General features: G+C 42.1%; 1 protein-coding gene across 1 annotated transcript in view; it reads left to right on the top strand.

Moving 5' to 3' along the window:
* cntnap5a (contactin associated protein family member 5a) overlaps positions 1–21,519 on the top strand; it is a 125,343-nt gene that overhangs the window by 81,745 nt on the left and 22,079 nt on the right. Inside the window, exons 13-18 of the mRNA XM_005475153.4 lie at positions 2,824–3,024; positions 6,858–7,014; positions 9,775–9,902; positions 10,730–10,900; positions 12,575–12,793; positions 18,548–18,787. Of these exons, the coding sequence (XP_005475210.1) occupies positions 2,824–3,024; positions 6,858–7,014; positions 9,775–9,902; positions 10,730–10,900; positions 12,575–12,793; positions 18,548–18,787 (1,116 nt within the window). The remainder of the gene's footprint in view (positions 1–2,823; positions 3,025–6,857; positions 7,015–9,774; positions 9,903–10,729; positions 10,901–12,574; positions 12,794–18,547; positions 18,788–21,519) is intronic.

The raw sequence follows: 21,519 nt of genomic DNA, 5'->3' as shown, positions 1-21,519 counted from the left end.
AACACGGAGAAAGCTCAGAGTAAAGAGTGCACTGGCTTACAGATTAGCCTGCATTGATCCAGAGCCCAGCAGCAGTCTAGGTGACCTCCTGAGGGTTTTTAAATGCATGTTCAGTGTGTGTTAAACACAGATTTAATCTTTCATTTGTTTCCAATCTTTTGGTTCTTTATGTATATGCAGCACGCTGCCTTTTGTTGCCTTGATCTTTAATTAAAGGGAAAAGTTTTCATGGTGTCTTCATCGAATAATGCTTCAATTAAAAGGTCATTTTGTCCACTCTAGTACGGCTGAGAGCAGAAATGTGGGATTTGTTGCTTCTCAAATCAAAAAGATTACAACTTGGCACCGGGTTAGTTCAGTCGGATGAGCGGGCGACCGGCTGGGGTCGAGTCCGACCCGTGGCCGCATGTCTGCCCCTCTCGCTTCCCTGTATCCGTCCAATAAAGCCAGTTAAAAAAAATATTAAAAAAAGATTACAACTTGACAGGCTTAGAGATCTTAAGCCCCCTCCCCGTGGCCTCCAGAGGCTCGGGGTCATTAACGTCAACAAGGGTTAATCCCCTCGGGAGCATTAGTGTGCACAGTGCATTTCATGACAGGGTCGCAGTAATTCTGGATGTTTTGGATGCAGGGCGAGTAATGGTGCCGCGAAAACATTTAAACTGTTAAGTCGTTTGAAGGAATGCATAAATCTGCGCATTTCTTGGGTAAAAGTTTTGGTTTTGACCTGATCCCAGCTCAAAGTCACGTCTGCACCACTCGCCGTGCTGCAAACAGGAATATCCACATTCATTTTCACAGAAATTTGCCCATTGATTTCTGAAATCCTGGCAGTTATCTGTTGCTCGTGGAGAAACAAGGAAAGTGACGTCAAGGCAGAGGAGTCGATAACTCGATAATTACAAATGTGGCTGTTGGCAGCACAGATATCGACAGTGATCGCGTGGCACCAGGTTGCATTTGGGAGAGGGTTAGTGTTAGTGTTTGGGAGCTGTGGGAGCAGACTGATGTCACCAGTGTGGGTGTTTTGATTTGGGAGACATCGCCCAGCAGACAAGCCAGAAAGAGCTTTTGATGGCACAAACACAATATGCTCTGTGTCACCTGAGATGTGACTTTTGACAGACAGGCAGAGGGACACGAGCTGATCCACAGTCTGCATGACATATAGGACAAAACATATTGAGTTTTGACACTCTGGAGGCCGTGCTCGTCACCGCGCTGTCACAACTTTCCCAGCTGCTTCGTCCCTGCAAGGTTAATGTAGCAGTGATGACATTACAGAGCGAAGCATTCTCTGCTGCTCTCGTCCAGCGTTTGTTTTTTCAGTCGTCTCCTTGAAAATCTCAATCGTTCTGCAGCAAATATGTCTCAACTTGACCTCAATTAAGGAATCCATTAGAGATGTAAATAACTCTAAGCCTGGCAACCTGATGAGAATAATCATGAAGTAGGACACATCGTCTGATTTTATCCAAAATATTCTGTGTTCGTATTTGGATACGAATAAAATCAGGTTGTTTTTCAAAGTGTAGGGTTTGAAGTGACGTGTTGTCTTTGGTCACGTACTATAGGACACGTTAGGATAAACCTAATATGACAGGATCACTCCACCCTGTCAGATTTATTTATATTGCATCAAACCACGACAGCAGTCGCTTTAACATGCTTTATACTGTAAAGTGAAGAGCCGTCAATGACAAATGATGTCACATCTTTGTTTGTTTGCTTTTTACTTCAGAGTTTTGCCAATCAAGTCATTTTCAGTTAGCCATTTAAGACCGGTCGGAGTGGGCACGCTCCGTTTTGCGTAACTATTTTTAAATCCCGGTGGAACTGCAACCACACAAACTAGCACAAATATTTTGGTTGCATATGAAACCAGACGAGTTGTACTTACATCTTATGCATTCAGCTTGTCCTAGGTCATGGTTTCCTTCCACATGTGGCTTTGCAACAAATGCGTAAAAAGCATTTGTAGCAACAAAAACATGATATTCCAGAAACAGGCTTTGCCGATCTGATCAGCTGTTCATAACACTTCCTACTTGGAACAGACGTCAGCGCGATCTATCTGATGTCCGCCATTACCGTCCCGAAACGCAGAAACGTGGTAGTTTTTCCTCTGGGGCATTTATATGCTGGTGTTTTTAAAATTCATGTCCGAGCTTATGCCTTTCTGTATCGTTTCTGGGATGATTAGAACTTAAATTACACTGTTGGAAATAGTTTATTTTGATGCACATGCTGTTTTTTTGCAAATTTGCATTATAAAATTTATTTTTGTTTTTCTTACAGTATATAAAAAAATCGTGTATCTCAAAAATAAAACTATGAAGACACTCTAAATAAATTTCCTGTGGTTGGAAACTATTTTGTGCAACTTTTTTGTATTTACAGTTTTAAGGGATAAACCTCTGAAATTTCTCTAACTAGAAATATGTGTAGAAAAAAAAACATATTTATTTGTACTTTATTCCACTTTTTTGCAATTTATGTAGTTATGGACTTAATGCATACATATTATTAAAATTTGGGATATAACAGTTGTATTGATGTATAGCAACTTGAAATAATCCCAAACATGGCACTACAGCATGTAAAAATATAAAGATAAGCTCTGGCGTTCTGTGGTAGGTCTTAAAGGGTTAATATAACTGTGAGTTTATTTTATATATAATATAGCAGAGTGTTCACGTTCATGTGTCCAAATCTGTGTTTAACGATGACCTTGTGTTGCACACAGACACATTGTGGGTGAGATCTTGGTGCAGGAGGTCCAAATGTTGGCTTCACAGTAACAGGGGAACATTTTTCTTGCAGAGAAGAAGGTGTGGACCGTGTTGTCCCACAACAGCACAGCTCCGGTCACAGTTCAGACCTCTTCCCTTCAGAAACCTCACGTCATGATTTTCAACTACAGCGCTTCGGCCGAACAACTACGTGCCATCGTATCTGGGTCAGAACAGTGCCAACAGGAAGTGGTTTACAACTGCAGGAAGTCCCGTCTTTTTAACACAAAAGGTCAGTGGCTGTCCTAAAACATGTCCTGTCATTTCTAAGGTCACCAGTACAACATCACTGAGAACAGCTACACTGTATGCAAACGAGTAGACACTGGACACGTGCGTCAGCAGAAATACGGGGCAAACCTGTTTGCCAGGAATATGCTCTTACATGCATTTGCTTGCTGACCCCACGCCTGGCTCCCCCCCACTGTGGGACTGAGTGGTCTCATCCAAATGAAGCAGTTGAACGTTGTGTTTTTGTAGTGTTGCATTGTCAGGCTGTCAGCCCGGGGCCACGTTGGTACCTGCTGCCCCCTTCAACATCCCCTCGCCCACTGCTTCCCTGCTCTTGTTATAGTTTAACAATAACCTGAAAGGCTGTGTCCAATCTTTTGGTGTACATTCATCTCAAATCTCTGGCACCTATGGTGTTCCAAACATCCGAGCACTCGCGCTTAAATCATGAAAGATTCATGAAGTCCCAGATTCTGCTGTTCCCTGGGTAGCATGTGTGCACAAACAAACAAGTTCATTATCACCCCAGACATCAAACAGAGAGCCAGAACAGCGTATTTCATAGCTGCGTGAACACTCGAAGAAACAGTCTGAGTTTTGTAACGGCCGTCTTTGTTGTTTGGACGCTCGTATCTCCCGTGGAAAAAAGGTCAAATGTCTTTTTGTAATCCACTTCTCTGAGCGTGCAGGTATAAACAGCATCCATTTAACCAACAGTGTTACTCAACAGAATATGCAAATCGCTCTTAGACGAGATGCCACTCATCCTGCTAATTTAGCAGAAAAAAACAACAGCAGTAGCTGTTCAAAGGGTCCGCTGGGTTTTCTGGTGCAGCGCGTGCCAAAAACATCTGAAGTTCACCTCCAGTTGTGGCGTTTTGCTGTGTAGCATGTCCTCTGACTGCCATCGTTCCTGCCAGTCTGAACACAGATGTTCAGTCATGTAATGTCCTCGTACTGAAACCATTCAGCTCTGGTGTGATTTGCATTTTAAACATGTTGTTTTTTCCTTATTAAATACTCATAATGAACTCAGTTTGCTTTGAGGCAACTGTGGCTTTTAACGTGACAGTGAATTAATATTAAACATTCACAACAGCACTTTAATTACTCGTCTTTTTGATGTCCTATTCTGCAGTCTTCTTTGTTCTTTTCACATTTTCTTTTTTATCTAGCAAGATTTTCCCGTGGATACATCCTTTATGAACTTACCCTGGAATTTCCATCAGACAGCTCGCTTTTTTAAACACTTGTTTTTAAAGCTGCGCTAAAGTGGCTCATAGAAAATAGAAAACAGCACCAAGTGAAAGTTGGTTTGCCAGCTGGTTCACCGTCATAACTTTATATTGGGACATATTTTGTCTTATATTTGACACAAAAAAAATTTCATTATGCAGAAAATCAAATTAATTAAAATGATGTCATCACCCGTTGATTCCAGTGTGGCTCTCAGCACCACCTGCAGCATTACAGCTAAGCACACAGTGAATGCACTCAGGCGTTGTGAAGAGAGATCATGCCAGACTGAAGGAGACAACATGTCCTCCGTCCATGCGTCCGCTTATGCTTAACAGGACTGCGGGCAGGATGGACGATAGGGGCAGCGCCACCTGTTGCCCGGTGTGTGTAAAACATGTGGGGCAGAATATTTGAGCTGTAACAGCAGAAGCTTTGTTTCTATGTGTCCTCCAGCTGTCCTGTTGTCTTCCCATGTCCTCCTTGTCCACCCCAAAGAGGACATAGTTTTGAAAGAAATAGCACAACAGCCACGTGTCTCTGCAGCATCAGGTACAACCATCAGACAGTTTACATGACTAAGACTGATGGTGAACAGTGTGAAGTTGCAGTGAACCTGTAAGATTACTAAAATGGTAAAAGGTAACTGCAGGTGCAAACATAGACACATAATATGGACAGAAGTGTGTCTGTTCTCTTATTTTGACTAGAGGACAAACTGAGACCTAAAAGTTAATTGAAATTAAACAGGCTGTGTACTTGGTTTGAATATAATCCAGAGTAACTGAGAGCTGACCGCTTAGAGAATGTTGTAGTTCAACAAAACAAAGTTGTCAGGCTGTTAAGGTGCAAAACTTAATGAAGCCTGAAGCATGTTCACATAGGAGTTGTCTTTTTCTGGGATAATTGCTGCCAGTAGTTTACAGTGACAGAGGTCAGTGTATTGAATTTTTTTATCTTAAAATCTGCATCCACTGCAAAACGCAGCATCACCCAAGCTCTACTCTCAGTTTCTCTGCTTCACTGCTGCTGAACGATCTCTGCAGGAAGTGGATGATACTGACCTCTCTGACCCAGAGCTGTGGTCTTCTTTTCATTCACTCATTCATTAATCATCTATTTCTATATACACACACTGGAAATATGTTACTTTGTTATTAAGTGTTAGTCAGACTCTAATTTAATTAATTATTAAACCTTTGACTTGAAGTCAATCTTTACTTAAGGACAAATTTATCTGACATGTTAAGTTAGATAAACATTTTCAAACCACAAAAACTAAGTTTCCATTGCAACAATACAAAATTTCAGTTTGACTAAATGACACAGAAGAATAATGCTGTCCTGTAGTACAATAGGTACTACAGGACAGGAGTGGGAAGAAGTAGTACTGATGTATTCCCTCCCCCTCACATATTTATAGCTCAGTGTATATACCTGAGTATATTTAATGAGCTGAATGCTGCCCCTCATCTCTGCACTGCATACAAACCTTTACACACTGATTTAAATGTAGGGCTATTTGTGTTTAGCCCACAGTTTGACCCCACACACAGACACACAACCACATTTCCTAGTAGTTCCCACCGTGTGCACTTTAAAATTGTCATTCCCCCTTAAATAGCAGCCCTCAGCTCTGCGGGTGCAAAGATTGTGAATATTAATCCTGTCAGACCCAAACCGTCAAAGAAGATGGAACTGAGATGTTTATTAACCCTTATAACAAAATCCTCATTTGTTTTTGCTGTATCCTGTTGTATATGATATATTTTTATTCTATATTTATTCTATACATGTGATACATTGGGCATTCAGTCATTTCAGTGAAGGACACAAGAAACATTTTTTCCTGTCAGGAAGTGATTAGAGAGACCTCTCCTGCAGGATGTATTGATTGTAGCCTGTTCTGGTTTGTGTTCCTGTTTGATGTCTCAGGACTATTTTAAAATGTGCAGCGGACAGCGATGAATACACAGGATAAAGATGTGGATTATTTCCATCCTTTGTAATGCAAATGTTGGTGCATACTCATTGTTCCTGTAGCTCCTCACTTATGCATACAATTAACATTTGTGTCACCAGTTTTGCCAAAGTGATGGATGATGTTAAAGTGAATTTCACAGCGATGGTTCCTGCCTCTGACCCCACTGCTCACTGCTGTGACATGTATCCATACATAAATCTTTGCCTGTAATGTATGCTGCAGGATGAGAGCCCCACAGCATGTAACACTGATTATGCATTGTGACATGTGTCTTAATGGGCTTCTCCATGCCAGCTGGCCTCTGTGTAGTGCAGGGTCACATTGATTGAAGCTGTTTAACCCTTCAGTTATGTTTTTGGTTTCAAGTAGTTTGGCGTCATTTCACTGTTTATATCACGTATATCATCATAGCATTTAAAATAAACAATAATAATAATAATATCTTATCTTATTTTATTTCATACTTCTTTTCGATGGTGTTGTTGTAAATTAAAATAAAGAAACTGTCTCTGGGTTTCATGTTTTTTTTAAAGCCAGTGGTTTTATTTGTGACTTGTATTTGCTGTACTGTGTGAGTCCTTTGCAGCAGCTTGCTGACTGTGGTTTTGTTGCAGATGGCAGTCCGCTTTCTTGGTGGCTGGACCGGGAAGGAGAAAAGAGGAGCTACTGGGGAGGCTTCCTGCCTGGGGTTCAGCAGTGCTCCTGCAGCCTGGAGGAGAACTGCATTGACATGAACTACTTCTGCAACTGTGATGCTGATACAGACACATGGTACAGACAGTGCACATATGGCTGCTTTTATTCACATCATGAACACCATTCTCTATCCTGTAGGTGAATTACAAAACTGCTACTGCAAAAACGTTTAAACAGCTACCAAAAGTTAAAGCTAACACAATCAAAAATGATGATAAATCATTTAAACCTCACGTTGATTTAAAAGAGTCCAGTGCAGCGTTCTAGATTTAGGAAGTGAGACGTTCTGCTTCTTAATTACATCATTTGCATCGTTGCTTCTTTCTGACCAACACTGAATGTGTTTCACATCACTGCTCTGGCTTTGAAAGCTGTTTGACCCTCCCTGGTTTTCTGATAAAGGACTTACTGCAACAGGCTTCTTTGTTGACTGCAGACGGGCCAGTCGAACTCCCAGACCCCTCTCTGCAGCTGGAGTGTGTGTGTGTGTGTTTTCAGTCAGGAACAGAAGTTGTCATCTGGAGTGTAAACTTGTATATATATCAACATGAAAAAGAAAGTATCCACAGAAGTATGGCCTTACTGCTTCATAGGAATGGAAACAGTAAGCAGCAGGTAGTTGCTGCTAATCAAAAATGCGCATGATTTATTGTTCATCAGCAAGTGTGACCACCTCTTTAAAAACAGGTGTTTGGGCAGCTTCCTGCTCTGTGTGTTAACACAGCATCAGAAACAATCAAGATTTAAAGTGTTACGGTGGCCCAGTCACAATTCAGACCTCAGCCTGACTGAAATCAGGACCTTAAGAGAGCTGTGCAATAATGAATCAACACAAACCCCGATGAAAGTATAACTGACGAAGTCATGCAAAAAAAGTTCAATGCAAGTTAGAACTGCCAAGGTTTATTCTACAAGTTAGTGAATATTAGTGTTTTACAGGACTATTTCATTTAGTATAATTAAAGATTTTGAGCTATGAGTTAATCCGGCCTTTAAGTCTTACATCATCAGCTGTTTCCAGGTCCAAACTCGGCTGCAGGTCCCAAACTCAAAAAAACACTGCGGCATCACTGAGAGTTACAAACTGTCTGAATTCTTTCATCTTTAATAAAATGATCAGCGTTGCTGCTTTACCAGCTGTAACTATTAAGTTTAACATCCAGGCATCCATGAAAACAGAATTTATTAAATTTAACAGAGTTAGAAGTTAGCAGGAAGTTAGCTCGCTAGCTTCCACCTAAACATGATATAGTATGTTCTGACTGAGAGATTACTGAAAGATTAAAATGTACCTATCACTTTCAACAGAAAACTAAACAGCAGTGACGTTTGTAGAGTTACTGAAGTTGGGCTAGCTGGTATATAATGATGTGCTATGTGGAGTATAGCTACACAGCTATGGTTAGCACGACAAAAACAGTGAAGCTGGAGGATGAACGCTAACTTTTTTCCACTCTATAAAAGTTAACGTGAGGGTTCCTGATGGATAGGGACAAACGTAACTGCAACAGCTTCAATAAACGCAGTGTAGTCTGGACCCTGAAGCAGGGTCATACGTCATCACTTAAAGACCGGAGAACGAGCCACATGGTCGCTCTTCTCTAATCCAGCGGATCCGCTTTCATGACTTCTCCTTAATTATCCCCATCACCTGATTCTTTCTGAAATGATCTGAAGAATCATTCCTGGATCTAGTTAGTGTGTTTGGTTTGGCAGAGGCTGGACAGTGAACTGCATTTGTTGACAGTGGCACGAAGAAGCCTTCCTGAGTCTGTGCAGTGATTTTATCACATAGTTTCCACAATCATGTTTATTCTTAATGCAGGGTTGAAGACCGCAGCATTTGATATTGGTTTTCAGGCTCTGTCCAGTGTGTATCAATATGATGTAACATTCATATATTCTCTGCATTTTTCTCATAGAAAGCTGAATTTTTGGCAGTATTTCACAGAAGCTGCCCGTCTTTGTATCTAGCAGCTTCTCCATCATACAACATTTATTTTCTTATTGCACGTTTCTCAGCTTGTTTGGGTTTAAATCTCACTTTTAACATTGGATATGTTGTCTCTTTAGCTGATGTCAGACGTACGAGTTTTACAAAGAAGCCGCTTTTTTGTAGGAGCCAGTAATAATCTGATACACACTGATGTGAGACCACAGCCGTGTATAGGAAACAGAAGAACACAACAGTTTGAATGAAATAATGATAAATGGATGGTTTATCCATGAACTGAGATAATCCACAGGATGACTGTGAGACAGACCATGTGACTAACGAGTCGCCGTTGTGCTCCTTTCAGAGGGAACGCTAACACCACGAGCAGCTCAGGCTCCAGCATGTTGTCGAAATTTGTCTCCTAAAAATGAAAAGAGTAGATCATACACTGTTCAGTGTCATTTTCACACTCCAATTTCTGCAGCTCATTATCTGTTTGGGATTGTGTGAAAATGCCTTTGACAATTTCGTATAGCACAGTTTAATCCAAAATGATTAATTACAGCTCATACATAATATTTCACTTTTGATTAAACTCATCATCGTTTCTGAGCCATGAATGAAGAAACAAAGGCTGTGTTGGAGTTTAAACATTCTCAATGGCTTTGTTTATGGTGCGTTAATCCACTCCAAAGCCTTCCTGGTTTCAGCTCCGTTTGCATGTTTTCACAGGCAAATGTGTGCTCTGTGATAGATGGTTCCCTTTATGGGGTGTTTACCGCGCGCTCTGTGCTAACGGAGCTGAAAGTCAGCCTTTATCTGGACCCCCATGAAAGAATCCAGCCCCTGAGGATTTGTGTATTACTATTTATTTGGTTCTTTTCTCTGTTCTGTCACAGGGCTAATGACACAGGAGTCCTCTCCTACAAAGACCACCTACCAGTGAGCCAGATAGTGATCGGAGACACCGACAGAATGGGCTCGCAGGCTGTCTACCACATCGGCCCTCTGCGTTGTTATGGAGACAGTAGGTGATCACCTCACTGTTGAAGCTACTGTTCCAGATTTGGCTGCAGATGGAGGCTGATTAGAGACACAAAATGTTCACACAATGTCTTTGCGAATGTGCTTTCATGTTTGTCGCTGGATCGACAGTTAAAACCTCATCTGTGGTGCAGGCAGGATCACAGAAATTTCAGTTCGTTTTTAGTAAATATCTGCAGGTGTTGCAGAGGGCTGGGGTTTGATTTTGTGCTACTTGTCTTAGAATTTAAGCGTGCCAGCTTCCCCCATCCCCCGCCCCTCCAAATAAGTCTATTTTAAGTCTAATAGCAGCTATCAAAGCTTCTTAAACACATCAAACGTCTGGCTGATGATGCATAATGCATGTAATGTATAAATTATTTAGAGGATAGCTACAGTGTTTCAGAAGCCTGTGATGTCACCTATTGTTCGTAATGTGTGCCACGAACGGTCGCTGCACGTTCACCGATATCTTATATTTACTTTTCGATCTTCTCTGCAGAACCAAAGTATCTTTTAAAAGAAACTGATTTTCTTTCACAGGAATTTTTGATCTCAGTATTTCAGCAGCACAGCATCACACGGCAATGAACTCTCCTAACAAGAGTTATTGAGTTTTTTTATGTGCTCCAGTTGACTGAAAACCTGCTGCCTGGTGGAAATAACGCTCCACAAAAGTCACAGGTTTTACATTCATGAACAAAAACGTCCTCCAGATGCAGCGTGACACAACATCTCCACAAACGACGCTCACCTCATTGGGCGCGCAGCCTCCTCCCTTCACTTTGTTTGTCATCTTTACTTTCTTTTCGCTTCCATCTGTCCTTCCAGGGTCGATATGGAACGCAGCCTCTTTCTACCAGGAGTCGTCATACCTGTACTTCCCCACCCTACAGGCAGAGCTGGCATCTGACATCTCCTTTTACTTCAAGACCAGCGCTCCCTCTGGAGTGTTTCTGGAGAACCAGGGCCTCAAGGACTTCATCAGAGTCGAGCTTAGCTGTGAGTGCACGTTGTGTCTACAGTAAGAGAGGTGCAATACACACAAACTACAAACAAGAGCAGTTCAGTCATAACTGGGAAATATTATATTAAGTTAAGGTTTATTGACTGGCTCGGCTGTTGCCTTGTATAAACGTATTGAAGGAGCAGATTAAGAACACAAAACAACATTTAGACAGTGGAATAAATCAGAGGGTACGCACGTGGACATGAGGACATGCATGTACACATACACATGCATGTGTATGTGTACATGCATGTACACATACACATGCATGTGTACATAGCTGTTATGAATGTCTTGTTTTTCATAATGAAAATAATACTGCTGTTTTTAACGACACCTTAAAGCATAAAACTGCAGCCTGCAGGTTATTACCATAGGCAGAGCACTGTGATGACACGTGTAGGTTTGTGAAGTCATGCCTCACTGTGTAGTCATCATATGGACTTTAAGTGTGTAGAACAAAGTGCAGTATGAGTGTACAGTTAAAATGGGACTATGAGCGGTAAGACTACAAAAGCACCGTATACATGCAGGATGGAGTGCTGCATAACGAGCTGATCCAAGTGGGCCAAATATGGCTCCAGGGTTCAGAAGAGGCCATGTTTTCTTTTTAAGATGTAACAGATATTTAATAAGAGGGAAAACTAAAAGAAACGAATAAATGTGATCAAAACCAGAAGTAGAAAACTCATTATTGGAATAGTTTGATTAGCAGTCTGCATCCATAAATACACAGCTAACACCTCGTTTGTGCTAATAAGTGTAGCCGGGGTAAGTAGATCATTTTGAAAATAAACTACAGCAAACAGCAGCAGTGTCTGAAACTGCTAATGATTTAGAAATGTGTGACTTTGTAGAAATGTAAAATGATTTAATTTGTGAAATTAACAACTTGTTAACATGACATGACCAACTTGGTATTATTTATAAACCACCCTGGTTACTAATCAGTCTGTGATTACAACAGTATTATACCCACGTATTACCACAGAGCGCCTCCTAAAGCCTGCTGATCAGTCCTCTCTCAGGTAGACATGCTAGCTCGTGCTGACAGTTTAATTTCCCAGAGAAGCACCGTGTGAGGACTCCACTGAATGATGTAATCCTAATGACACACTCAACAGTAATGTCATGCTGTCACAAAGCAGTCTCTTTATGACCTGTGCAGTGACGCCTGATGAATTCACTGAAGCAGGAAAGAATCAGATTAACTGTGGAAAATAAAAGAAAAAAGGTTTCCATTAAAAAATCAGGAATATTAGTTTACCTTAGTAAGCAGTGCATATCCAGCCATCACATGTAGCTCAACAGCACTTTGTCATTAGTTAAAGGTAAGGTTGTTGATTGCAGTGTGTTGCGTTCACATCCTATCTGGAGGAATGGTGAGGATATTTGGAGCCATTATGTATGAATGCAGCATCAGAGACACTGTGAAATATTGACGAACTGTCAGCTGAGCCCCTCATAAATCTATGCAGGTCATCAGGTTTTCCCGGCAGCATTGTATCAGATTGCATCAGAAAGGCAGGATAGAGAAGAACATAAAAACCTAATATTGCATTCAGTCTGACCTGAATGTCATGTTTGTGTGCGTCTGTGTGTGTGTGTGTGTGTGTGTGTGTGTGTGTGTGTGTGTGTGTGCGCGTGCGTGCGTGCGTGGCTCCCAGCTCCCTCAGTGGTGACTTTCTCCTTTGATGTGGGAAACGGTCCGGCGGTCCTGTCCGTAAAGTCCCACGTCCCTCTGAATGACAGGCAGTGGCACTACGTGAGGGCGGAGCGCAACGCCAAGGAGGCCTCCGTGCAGGTCGACCAGCTCCCCCTCCGCTTCCTGGAGGCTCCGGCCGACGGACACCTCCGCTTACGGCTCAGCAGCCAGCTGTTCGTAGGTAGGCTGACATCACACCCAGTCCACCTACTCAGGTCTGCATTAAAGGACTTTTTAACAGGCAGTGCAGAAACATGTAAACACTGAACCAGCAGTCACACAGACTCACATCAGCATGCCTTTGTAGTCCCTTCACACACACACCCAGAGAAATGCTCTCCCTGGGAGCTTTATTATGAATACATGTTAACTTCTCATACATGCAATTATCCAATCAGCCTGCAGCAGTGCAGCAGTGACCCCTGTGGTTTCAGGTCAGCAGGTTCAGGTAAAGCTGTGGTACGAAGTCATTTTTGGCTCTCGCTGGTCAAACTTTGGGCATATCGTTATTCAAAGAGTCTGAGAGGAAACACGGCGTTCACACCTTCTTGTTTCATAGAACTACGCTGCCGTCAGAGGCTTCATGTCACTTGTTTTGCTTATTTGTTTTAATGCTTTGCTAATATCAACATGGAATAACTGGTCCATAAGCAGGTTCTGTGTAAAGATGGGATTTTCTGGGATGAACAGCAAACTGGGAGAACTCTGGGAGATGGAAAAACAGGAGAAAGGGAAGTTTCACTTTATAAAAACTGTGTTGTGCTGTGGTGTTCAGCTGTTCTTGACCTAAGCCAGCAGTGTCAAGCTCCAGTCCTTGAGAGCCGGCGTCCCTGCTGCAGCACACCTGAATATCATTAGTGAGACCTGACTGCATGCTGAGGAGGCAACCCGTAACCCTACTCAAGTAAATTTCAATAAATCTTAAGTGTTTGGAAGAAAGTGCTTGTGTTTACCGTGTTCATTCACTCATGAGCTGCTGTAACATGAATCACATGGCTGGACTGCCTCCTCAGCATGCAGTCAAGGCTTGCTAATGATATTCAGGTGTGTTGCAGCAGGGACGCCGGCCCTCGAGGACTGGAGCTTTACACCTCTGACCTAAGCTTAGTAATAAGCCTGAATTCATTTTGCCATTGTTCAGTCTTTATTTTTATTTCTTGAGGTCTTAAATGTCTTAAAAAGCATTTGATTTAGGATTTTTCAAATCCTGCACAAATCCTGCAGAGGGAGATTGTTCCTGCTGGCTGTTCTACAAGTGCAGCTGTGAAGGTGGGAAACCTGGTTTAGTGGCAGCAAATCATGTTATTGCGACGTGGCAACAGATATTGTCTCTGGCTGTAGAAGGCACGACATGCGAGCTGTCAGACAGAAAGTTGCATCGTTAGAGAGACAAGTGTGATAAAACATGTCGCTAGTGCTGTGGCACACTCAGAGAACTTGACTTTACGTCTATTCATTTCTATATTCTGAGCTCACAAATGTTAACTTTTGCCAATAATTTAGCTTTTTGCTGAAGAATCACTTCAGCTTGATGTTTATGGACTGCAGTATATGAAGTGTGCATATCAGTGCTTCAGTGTGTGAGGGGATTAGGACAGAGAGGGCAGAGCTGCCTCTGATGCTGACAGTAAACGCTGCATTCATCATGTTAGTTTTATTTTTTACTTTGACCTGACTGGGCTGAGTGTTGGTGAAACTGGTAGTCTTCACCCCGTCTCCAGGGCTGCAGCCAGGCAGCATGGTGGTGTAATGGTGACGTTCTCTTTAATGTTTGTGTGCTGTTCCTGATCAAGAGTGTGTGCAAGCACAGCTAGTAGCTGCTGAGCATTTTTTTAATGCATATTAAAAATATATATGTAATTAAACACACTTTTGGATAAATATGTTTTATATCTGCTCATTTATTTATTTTTCTAAAACTGTTGATTGACTTGCTCGTGTGTCATTTCTCCATCGTTATCGTCCATGTTGCTTGTTAGCGTCATGGTTTGGCGTTTCTGTTAACTTCCTGTTTTATTTTGAAATCTCTTGCTTCATTCCCGTTCCTGTCCCTGTGTGTATACTCTGCCGTGGATCTTGCTCTACTTGAAGTGTCGTTCTAGCCGTTTCCTTGTCAGTTCTTCCTGTTCACAGAGTTTTTCCAAGTCCTGCCTCGCTCCTTGTTTTCACAGCTCAGGTCCTCAGCCTTTCCACTACCTGGAAATCCGTCCTTGTCACTCTCTAGTGGTCACCTACAGCAGCGGTCCCCAACCTTTTTTGCACCACGGACCGGTTTATGCCCAACAATATTTTCACGGACCGGCCTTTAAGGTGTCGCGGATAAATACAACAAAATAAAACTAGTACCAGTACCGAAAAAAAGAAGATTTATTCATAACACACGTGAAAGGACCCAGGAAAACCGAGTTAACGATAAAAACGATAAAAATATAATGCTAAAAACCGATAAAAACCCTGAAAACCATACATTTCACACCTCAGCCTCAACTCTCGCGGCCCGGTACCAAACGACTCACGGACCGGTACCGGTCCGAGGCCCGGGAGTTGGGGACCGCTGACCTACAGGCTCTGCTGCTCACAGCTGCAGACATTGCCCTCCACCCAGCCAACTTCATTTAGACCTTTTGAACATTTTTGATGGGTGTCTGGACTCTAGTCTGACTGTGCAATCACACAATCTTATCTTTAACTTGTTTTTGCATTATTGTGAAAATTATCCGCTTGCTGGAGTGTCCCTTGTTTTTGCTTTTCTGTAAATTCTTTGATTTTTTTTCCCCTGCTGCCATCAATGAATCATTTTTTCCAAAGCAGATACGCCCTCAGTTCCCTTTGTCACGTTCCACTTTATCTTAGCAGTGCCTGGCATTGAGCTTTCCTTGGATTCCTTGTGTTTTGCATGTGTTTCCTTGTGTTTTGCTTGTGTTTCCTTGTGTTTTGCTTGTGTTTCCTTGTGTTTTGCATGTGTTTCCTTGTGTTTTGCATGTGTTTCCTTGTGTTTTGCTTGTGTTTCCTTGTGTTTTGCATGTGTTTCCTTGTGTTTTGCTTGTGTTTCCTTGTGTTTTGCTTGTGTTTCCTTGTGTTTTGCATGTGTTTCCTTGTGTTTTGCATGTGTTTCCTTGTGTTTTGCATGTGTTTCCTTGTGTTTTGCTTGTGTTTCCTTGTGTTTTGCTTGTGTTTCCTTGTGTTTTGCTAGTGTTTCCTTGTGTTTTGCTTGTGTTTCCTTGTGTTTTGCTTGTGTTTCCTTGTGTTTTGCTTGTGTTTTCTAGTGAAATCTTTGCAAAAAGGATTTCATCCTTGCAAATCAGCCCCTTGCCATTTTTCTCCCCTGTCTGAGTCAGACAGATGTTAATGCATTTTGCGCTGTGTCTCGTGTCCTGTACTTGGGCCCGCACCCTGTGGATCGTTACAGTTTTAGGCCCAAAATTCATTCATGAAGTTGAGCTGAAGTGAACATGAAGCTCGGCGTGGGGGGGCGGGGGGGTGATCTTCTGCAGCAGCGTCACTGTGTTTCCTCTTGATGTCCACTCTGAGCAGTCACAGAAGGGATTTATCTGTTCATAGCCAGGATGGAGAGGAAATGTAATTACAGCAACAAAACCTCTTTAAATACACATACATCATCTGAGTATTATATTAAGATCTGCATTGCTCTGGTGTTAAGCCAATTTCAAATGTATTTTATTGTTTTTTCATGATTGGTCCTGGTCAGGGAGCGTGTCTGCTCTCTTCCTCTCATATTTCTGCAGCAGCCTTTCACACTCTGACATTTTAATCTCTCTGCTTAATAATAAAGAGAGAGATCCCATTAAAGTCTGTTTTTTCCTCACCTAATGGATCTTTCACCTTATGAAATCATTTATTAGTGAAAGGACAATCGATCTTCTGTGGATCTCACAAGAAAAACATTATCTTTTGAAGATTTAATTTTCATAAGGCACAGGAGTGATGTTCAGTTTGGTCTCGTGCTAACATGTGAATGTGTCTGTGAAATGTCGTTTCCTGCTCTTGTAGGAGAAGAGGAGATAATAAAACTTCACAGTGACAATATTGGAATGAATATTAAAAACAGCAGCGTTGATGTTTCCAGACAAAAATAACAGCCTTGATTAGAAGCTTTGTAAATATAATGACAGTGTGTATGTAATCATAAAGAAACAATGTAGCCTGTTTAAAACATCAGTGTGTGATTCTCTGTTTTACTGCTGAAAGAGTTGAATGTGGCATCGCAGGAACATCTGTGAGCTTCCACTGCACGTCGTGGACTTTCCTGGAAAAGAACTCATGTGAAAACTTTGATTGACTCAGTTCATGGACCTGCAAAATCCCCAAAGCTCGACTCCAAACACTTTTTAAAGTTTGGCCCAGAGTTGGCTCAGAGCTCACTCTTTTCACTGGCTGAATGTTACAAAGACCTGAAGCTGGTGCTAATGTTTTTGTCAGATGAAGCTGATAATCACTTTTCTTTAGTTATTTGTGTAAAGTGTGGCTGTAGTTGTGCTCTGCATAAAACATGTGTGCCAAAGTTTTTGCTGAATTTAGCTTCAAAGCTGAAAATCCAACTGTGGATATTTTGACTTTATATTTTCCCAAGATGGACGGTTTTAATCCCACGGAGAAGCGACCGCAGTTATAGTTGATATAAAGATGAGTTTATATTACACTGTCCATGTAATCATTCTTTTCCATTATTTTATCCATTCAGCAGCTTTAAAGGTAGATGTTTGTGCAGTGTTGCCTTCAAGGTTCAAACATGTCAAATTTATGTTACCAATGAAAAATTGACCCCAAGTTTCACACACAGATAGAAAAATGAAAAAATGAAGGCATGGCTTAGAGGGAGGAAAGTATTTATATGCACCTGATACTCGTCATACGTTTGTTAAAGAACCTGAGATCCATAGAGTCGATTCAGAACACTCAAATATTGTTGCTCTGTTTTGTAGTCATGTGCTAAACTCACTGAACATTTGTCATGTCCGTTGCTCCACAGAGGCTGTACTTTACATACTAGTACTATTTTTATGTTATCATGTTCAGATTACACTTTTATTAAACTGTATGCAAACAAAATCCCTGTAAGGGACTTGGCAGCTTCTAAAATTGTATTTATTTCAGATGCTGTTGCTCACTGGTGAGCTGGCACGTGTAAATAAGACAAAGCATCCAGAAGTGTAACAGTTACACTGTTGCCAATTTAAGGTTTGAATCCTGTGGTCAGCCGTGTGCCAAACACACAGAGTGCGAGGTCCCACGATGTCAGCGTGTGCACAAAAGCTCACACAGCTCCCACTATCACAAACATGCGTTATTTCACCAGAGCCTGCTATATATAAATATAGGCAGAGCCTCACTCGATGTGGAACAATACAGGATTTAACAAGTATCATCTGTCAGCCTCGGGGGATCGTGAAAGGAGATTATATTCACACATTTGTATTTTTATTTCTCAGATAAATTATTTTCAATCTCAAGTCATCCGTCTTCCACCTTCAGAAAGGAGAAATTTGTCACGAGTCATATTTCTTCTTTCTTGTTTCCCCCACAACGTCTCGTCCATCAAATTATATGTTTATATATCAGTTTGGTGATGTTTCCTGAACGCGCACAGGAACAAACCTTTGAATATGCACCAGATCAACAGTGACCCATTTATGAGTAAGGTTTGTGTCCACCTCATTCATATTTCTGTCTGGGTGTAGCGACCTAGCATATCCACGTAGGAACAGCCGAGCTATTTCAAAGGTCATTTTTTCTGCTTTCTGAAACCGTACTTCTTTAGCATGTGGCTAAAAGACAAGCTCATCTTAACTTTATCCCTGCATAGCTCACTGGCGATGTGGATTTAAGATTCATCTTTCAAATGAACCCTGATTATAAAGTTGCTGCGGGGCGTTATACCACCACATCACCTGTGCATCCTAAATATGTGTCTCAGGAGGAACGGCGTCCCAGCAGAGAGGTTTCCTGGGCTGTATCAGGTCTCTGACCGTCAATGGTGTCAGCTTCGATCTGGAGGAGAGGGCCAAGATGACACCGGGAGTGAGCGCCGGCTGTCCCGGCTACTGCACCGGATCCAGCAGCCTCTGCCACAACCGAGGGAGGTGCGTGGAGAAAAGCAACGGCTACATCTGTGACTGCTCACAGTCTGCCTACGGAGGAACCACCTGCAACCAAGGTGAGTCCTTGGAAAAAAACGTGCAGGCTGTGTAATTCATTTAATTGAATGATGTTGATTCTAACAAACAGATGATCGATCACCGTCGAGGTTATTCCATTACAGGGAACCAATAACAAATGCAAGTAATGCAGAAGGCAATTAATACCTGTCCTGACTCCAGCTCCAAGAACATTTCAAATGCATTAGAACAAATTATCTCATGCAGTATGTGAGCAGAGAAGAGAGCAGACACAAACACAACAAAAACCCATCAACAGCCTGCACAAATAGCAGAGGAGCAGGCTGTGAAAACAAGCATATGGATGCAGTACAAAGAAACAAATTGAATATACATTCTGTGGGAAAAGAGATGAAAAGCCTGGCTGCAAATATGCCTAATCACAGAGTACAATTTACGCTTCTTCTTCCTGTCTGGAATGTTAAATATGAAGGTGGAACCTGTTCACTTCAAAGATGTTGCTGGTTTCTTACAGCGAGCCGTGGTTTGGTTTGTTTCTGTGGTAGACTGCAGGCTTGGTCTGAGCTTCATCTCGCTCTGCGTGGGAGTACGAGCCTTTTGAAGGCAGATTTTAAAGCACTGTATATTCAAAGTTTTGTCTGTTTAAACACAGTACTATGAATGTTGCATCTGAAAGGATCATTCCCGATTATTTAATGTTGCCGTGTTTCCATTGTGTCTCTATTGCTGTATAAGTCACACTAACGTGTGCTGCAGACGTTCATGAGAACAAAGTCACACTAACAGTTTATCACTGAAAGCTTTTTCCTTTCTGCAGTGTGAGTGAAAGCAAACAAAGAGCAGACATTTAGCTAACTGCACCGGGATCTCCATGTGCTCGCCAGCTGACTGACATATTCATCTGCACATGCCCGTCTGTTCTCAGTGATAGTGATACTTTCAGTGCGTGCTGGAGACGCTCTAACCAATAGGTTCTTCTCCTGGCTGTAACAGCTTTTACCGATCACATGGAAGTATTTGCTTTGGCCAGTTTTGAGTAGTGACTACAGCAGCTTGAGTTTTGTGCTCTCTCAGGATGTCCTGTTGTCTCTCTCCCACTACATTTAGCTCCTTATCTGTCCTGGTAATGGCCCACTGTGTAATCCCACAGATAGATGTGGTGACAGTGACCCATCGCTTAGTGAAGTTCTGTCTTCAAGCCTCAAGCAGATCATTTTGGTGTGTTAAAACAGGAAGTGACACGGAGCAGATCTGACTGTGAACCAAAGTGACGCTGCCCTCTCCTCACAGCTCGTCACTTACATGGTCAACAGAGCACACTGACTCCAGGGTCCATCAGTTACAAAGTGACGTTCGTGTTGTATTAAGTAAGACTTTAAACCAGAAGCTGAGAATATTTACATGTATAAATCAGGTTTTTGGAGAATTGTTTATTTCCCTGAGCCTCTACAACACATGATCCCTAAAGATATGACACTGGGAATCAAAACTAAACTACTGCAAAATCGCCACAGTTACATAAATCAGAACTAGCCCTAAAGCACAAAGACTGATGGAATACAAAGTAGCAATATTGATTAATCTTATATATACATATCTAACCTGTCTACCATAGAGTGCATGTTGCATTCGTGTTCATGAGTTGCAGAGATTTAAATTAAAGTGCTTTTGCTTTTACTTCATGCTGTTGTTATGTGACAGAACGGAGCAAGTTTCATCTTCTGCTCTTTACTTGGTGTATATGCTTTTGTTAAAAGCCAGGCACCCAGCAATGACATGCAGCTGAGCTGCCGCTGACTACAGATTATCTGCTTCAGTGGTGTGTGCTAGCAGCAGAGCCTGTAGCACTGCTGACACGCTCACTGCTAACGTGTCGTTGCAGCAGCAGCAGCACACTGAGATGGTGGGTAGACACAACGCGGCTCTCATCCCATCCACTCTCCGACACATCAAATCCGCATTTCATTTGAACGTTAAATTATCTTTTGGTTTGGTTTTTTAACCCAGACAGTAAACAAGTGACCAGCGTAGCATCTGCACCTGTTCAGGTGGCCTCAGCACCAGAAACAGCACCAGCTGCTGCAGTCAGGTCCAAAGAATCAGCTGAACACACACACTGGCATTCAAATATGGATTTTAAAGCCAATACTCTATGTGATTTGATTATTAGTTAAGTGTAAATGACAGTTAATGGAAGCTTAATTGAGCTTAATTTGATTAATATTTAAAAACAAGTCTGGTGTTCAGTTCATTCATGCGTTTGCTGCAGCATATCAAACACACAGTCATGAATAAACACAGGTTTAAAATGAAACTTGGACACTATATATACATATATATACAATGAAGAAGGTGCCTAAGAAGTACAGCAAGCTGTCCATACCTGAGCAAGCAACGACTCACAGCCTTGGCCAGCTGCTTGAGGAGGTACAGCAGAGAGATAGAAGGCAGGAGAATAAACCAACTGTTCTCCACAGAACCAGCAAAGGTGTACTCTCAGTGGCAAGGGAACAATAAGAGAACAGCACCAGCTGGAGACGGAGCAATACTGGAAGAGCATATGGGAGAAGGACGCAACCCATAACGGCAATGCTCAGTGGCTAGTGGATCTGAGGGCAGACCATAGCACCACCAAAGGCTCCGTTCCCAACCATCCTTTCCCATACTCCAACTGCTGAACTGAGGCTGGAGCCACACACTCTGGCTGAAACAGGAAGTGACAGACAATCGAAGAATAGGGTCCAGTAACCATCACGGTGGCAGACATCCA

This window comes from Oreochromis niloticus, linkage group LG16, assembly GCF_001858045.2.
Source record: "Oreochromis niloticus isolate F11D_XX linkage group LG16, O_niloticus_UMD_NMBU, whole genome shotgun sequence".
Classification (NCBI taxonomy): Eukaryota; Metazoa; Chordata; class Actinopteri; order Cichliformes; family Cichlidae; genus Oreochromis; species Oreochromis niloticus.
The sequence above is the reverse complement of the archived record's forward strand: the minus strand, read 5'-3'. Positions and strand labels throughout refer to the sequence as shown.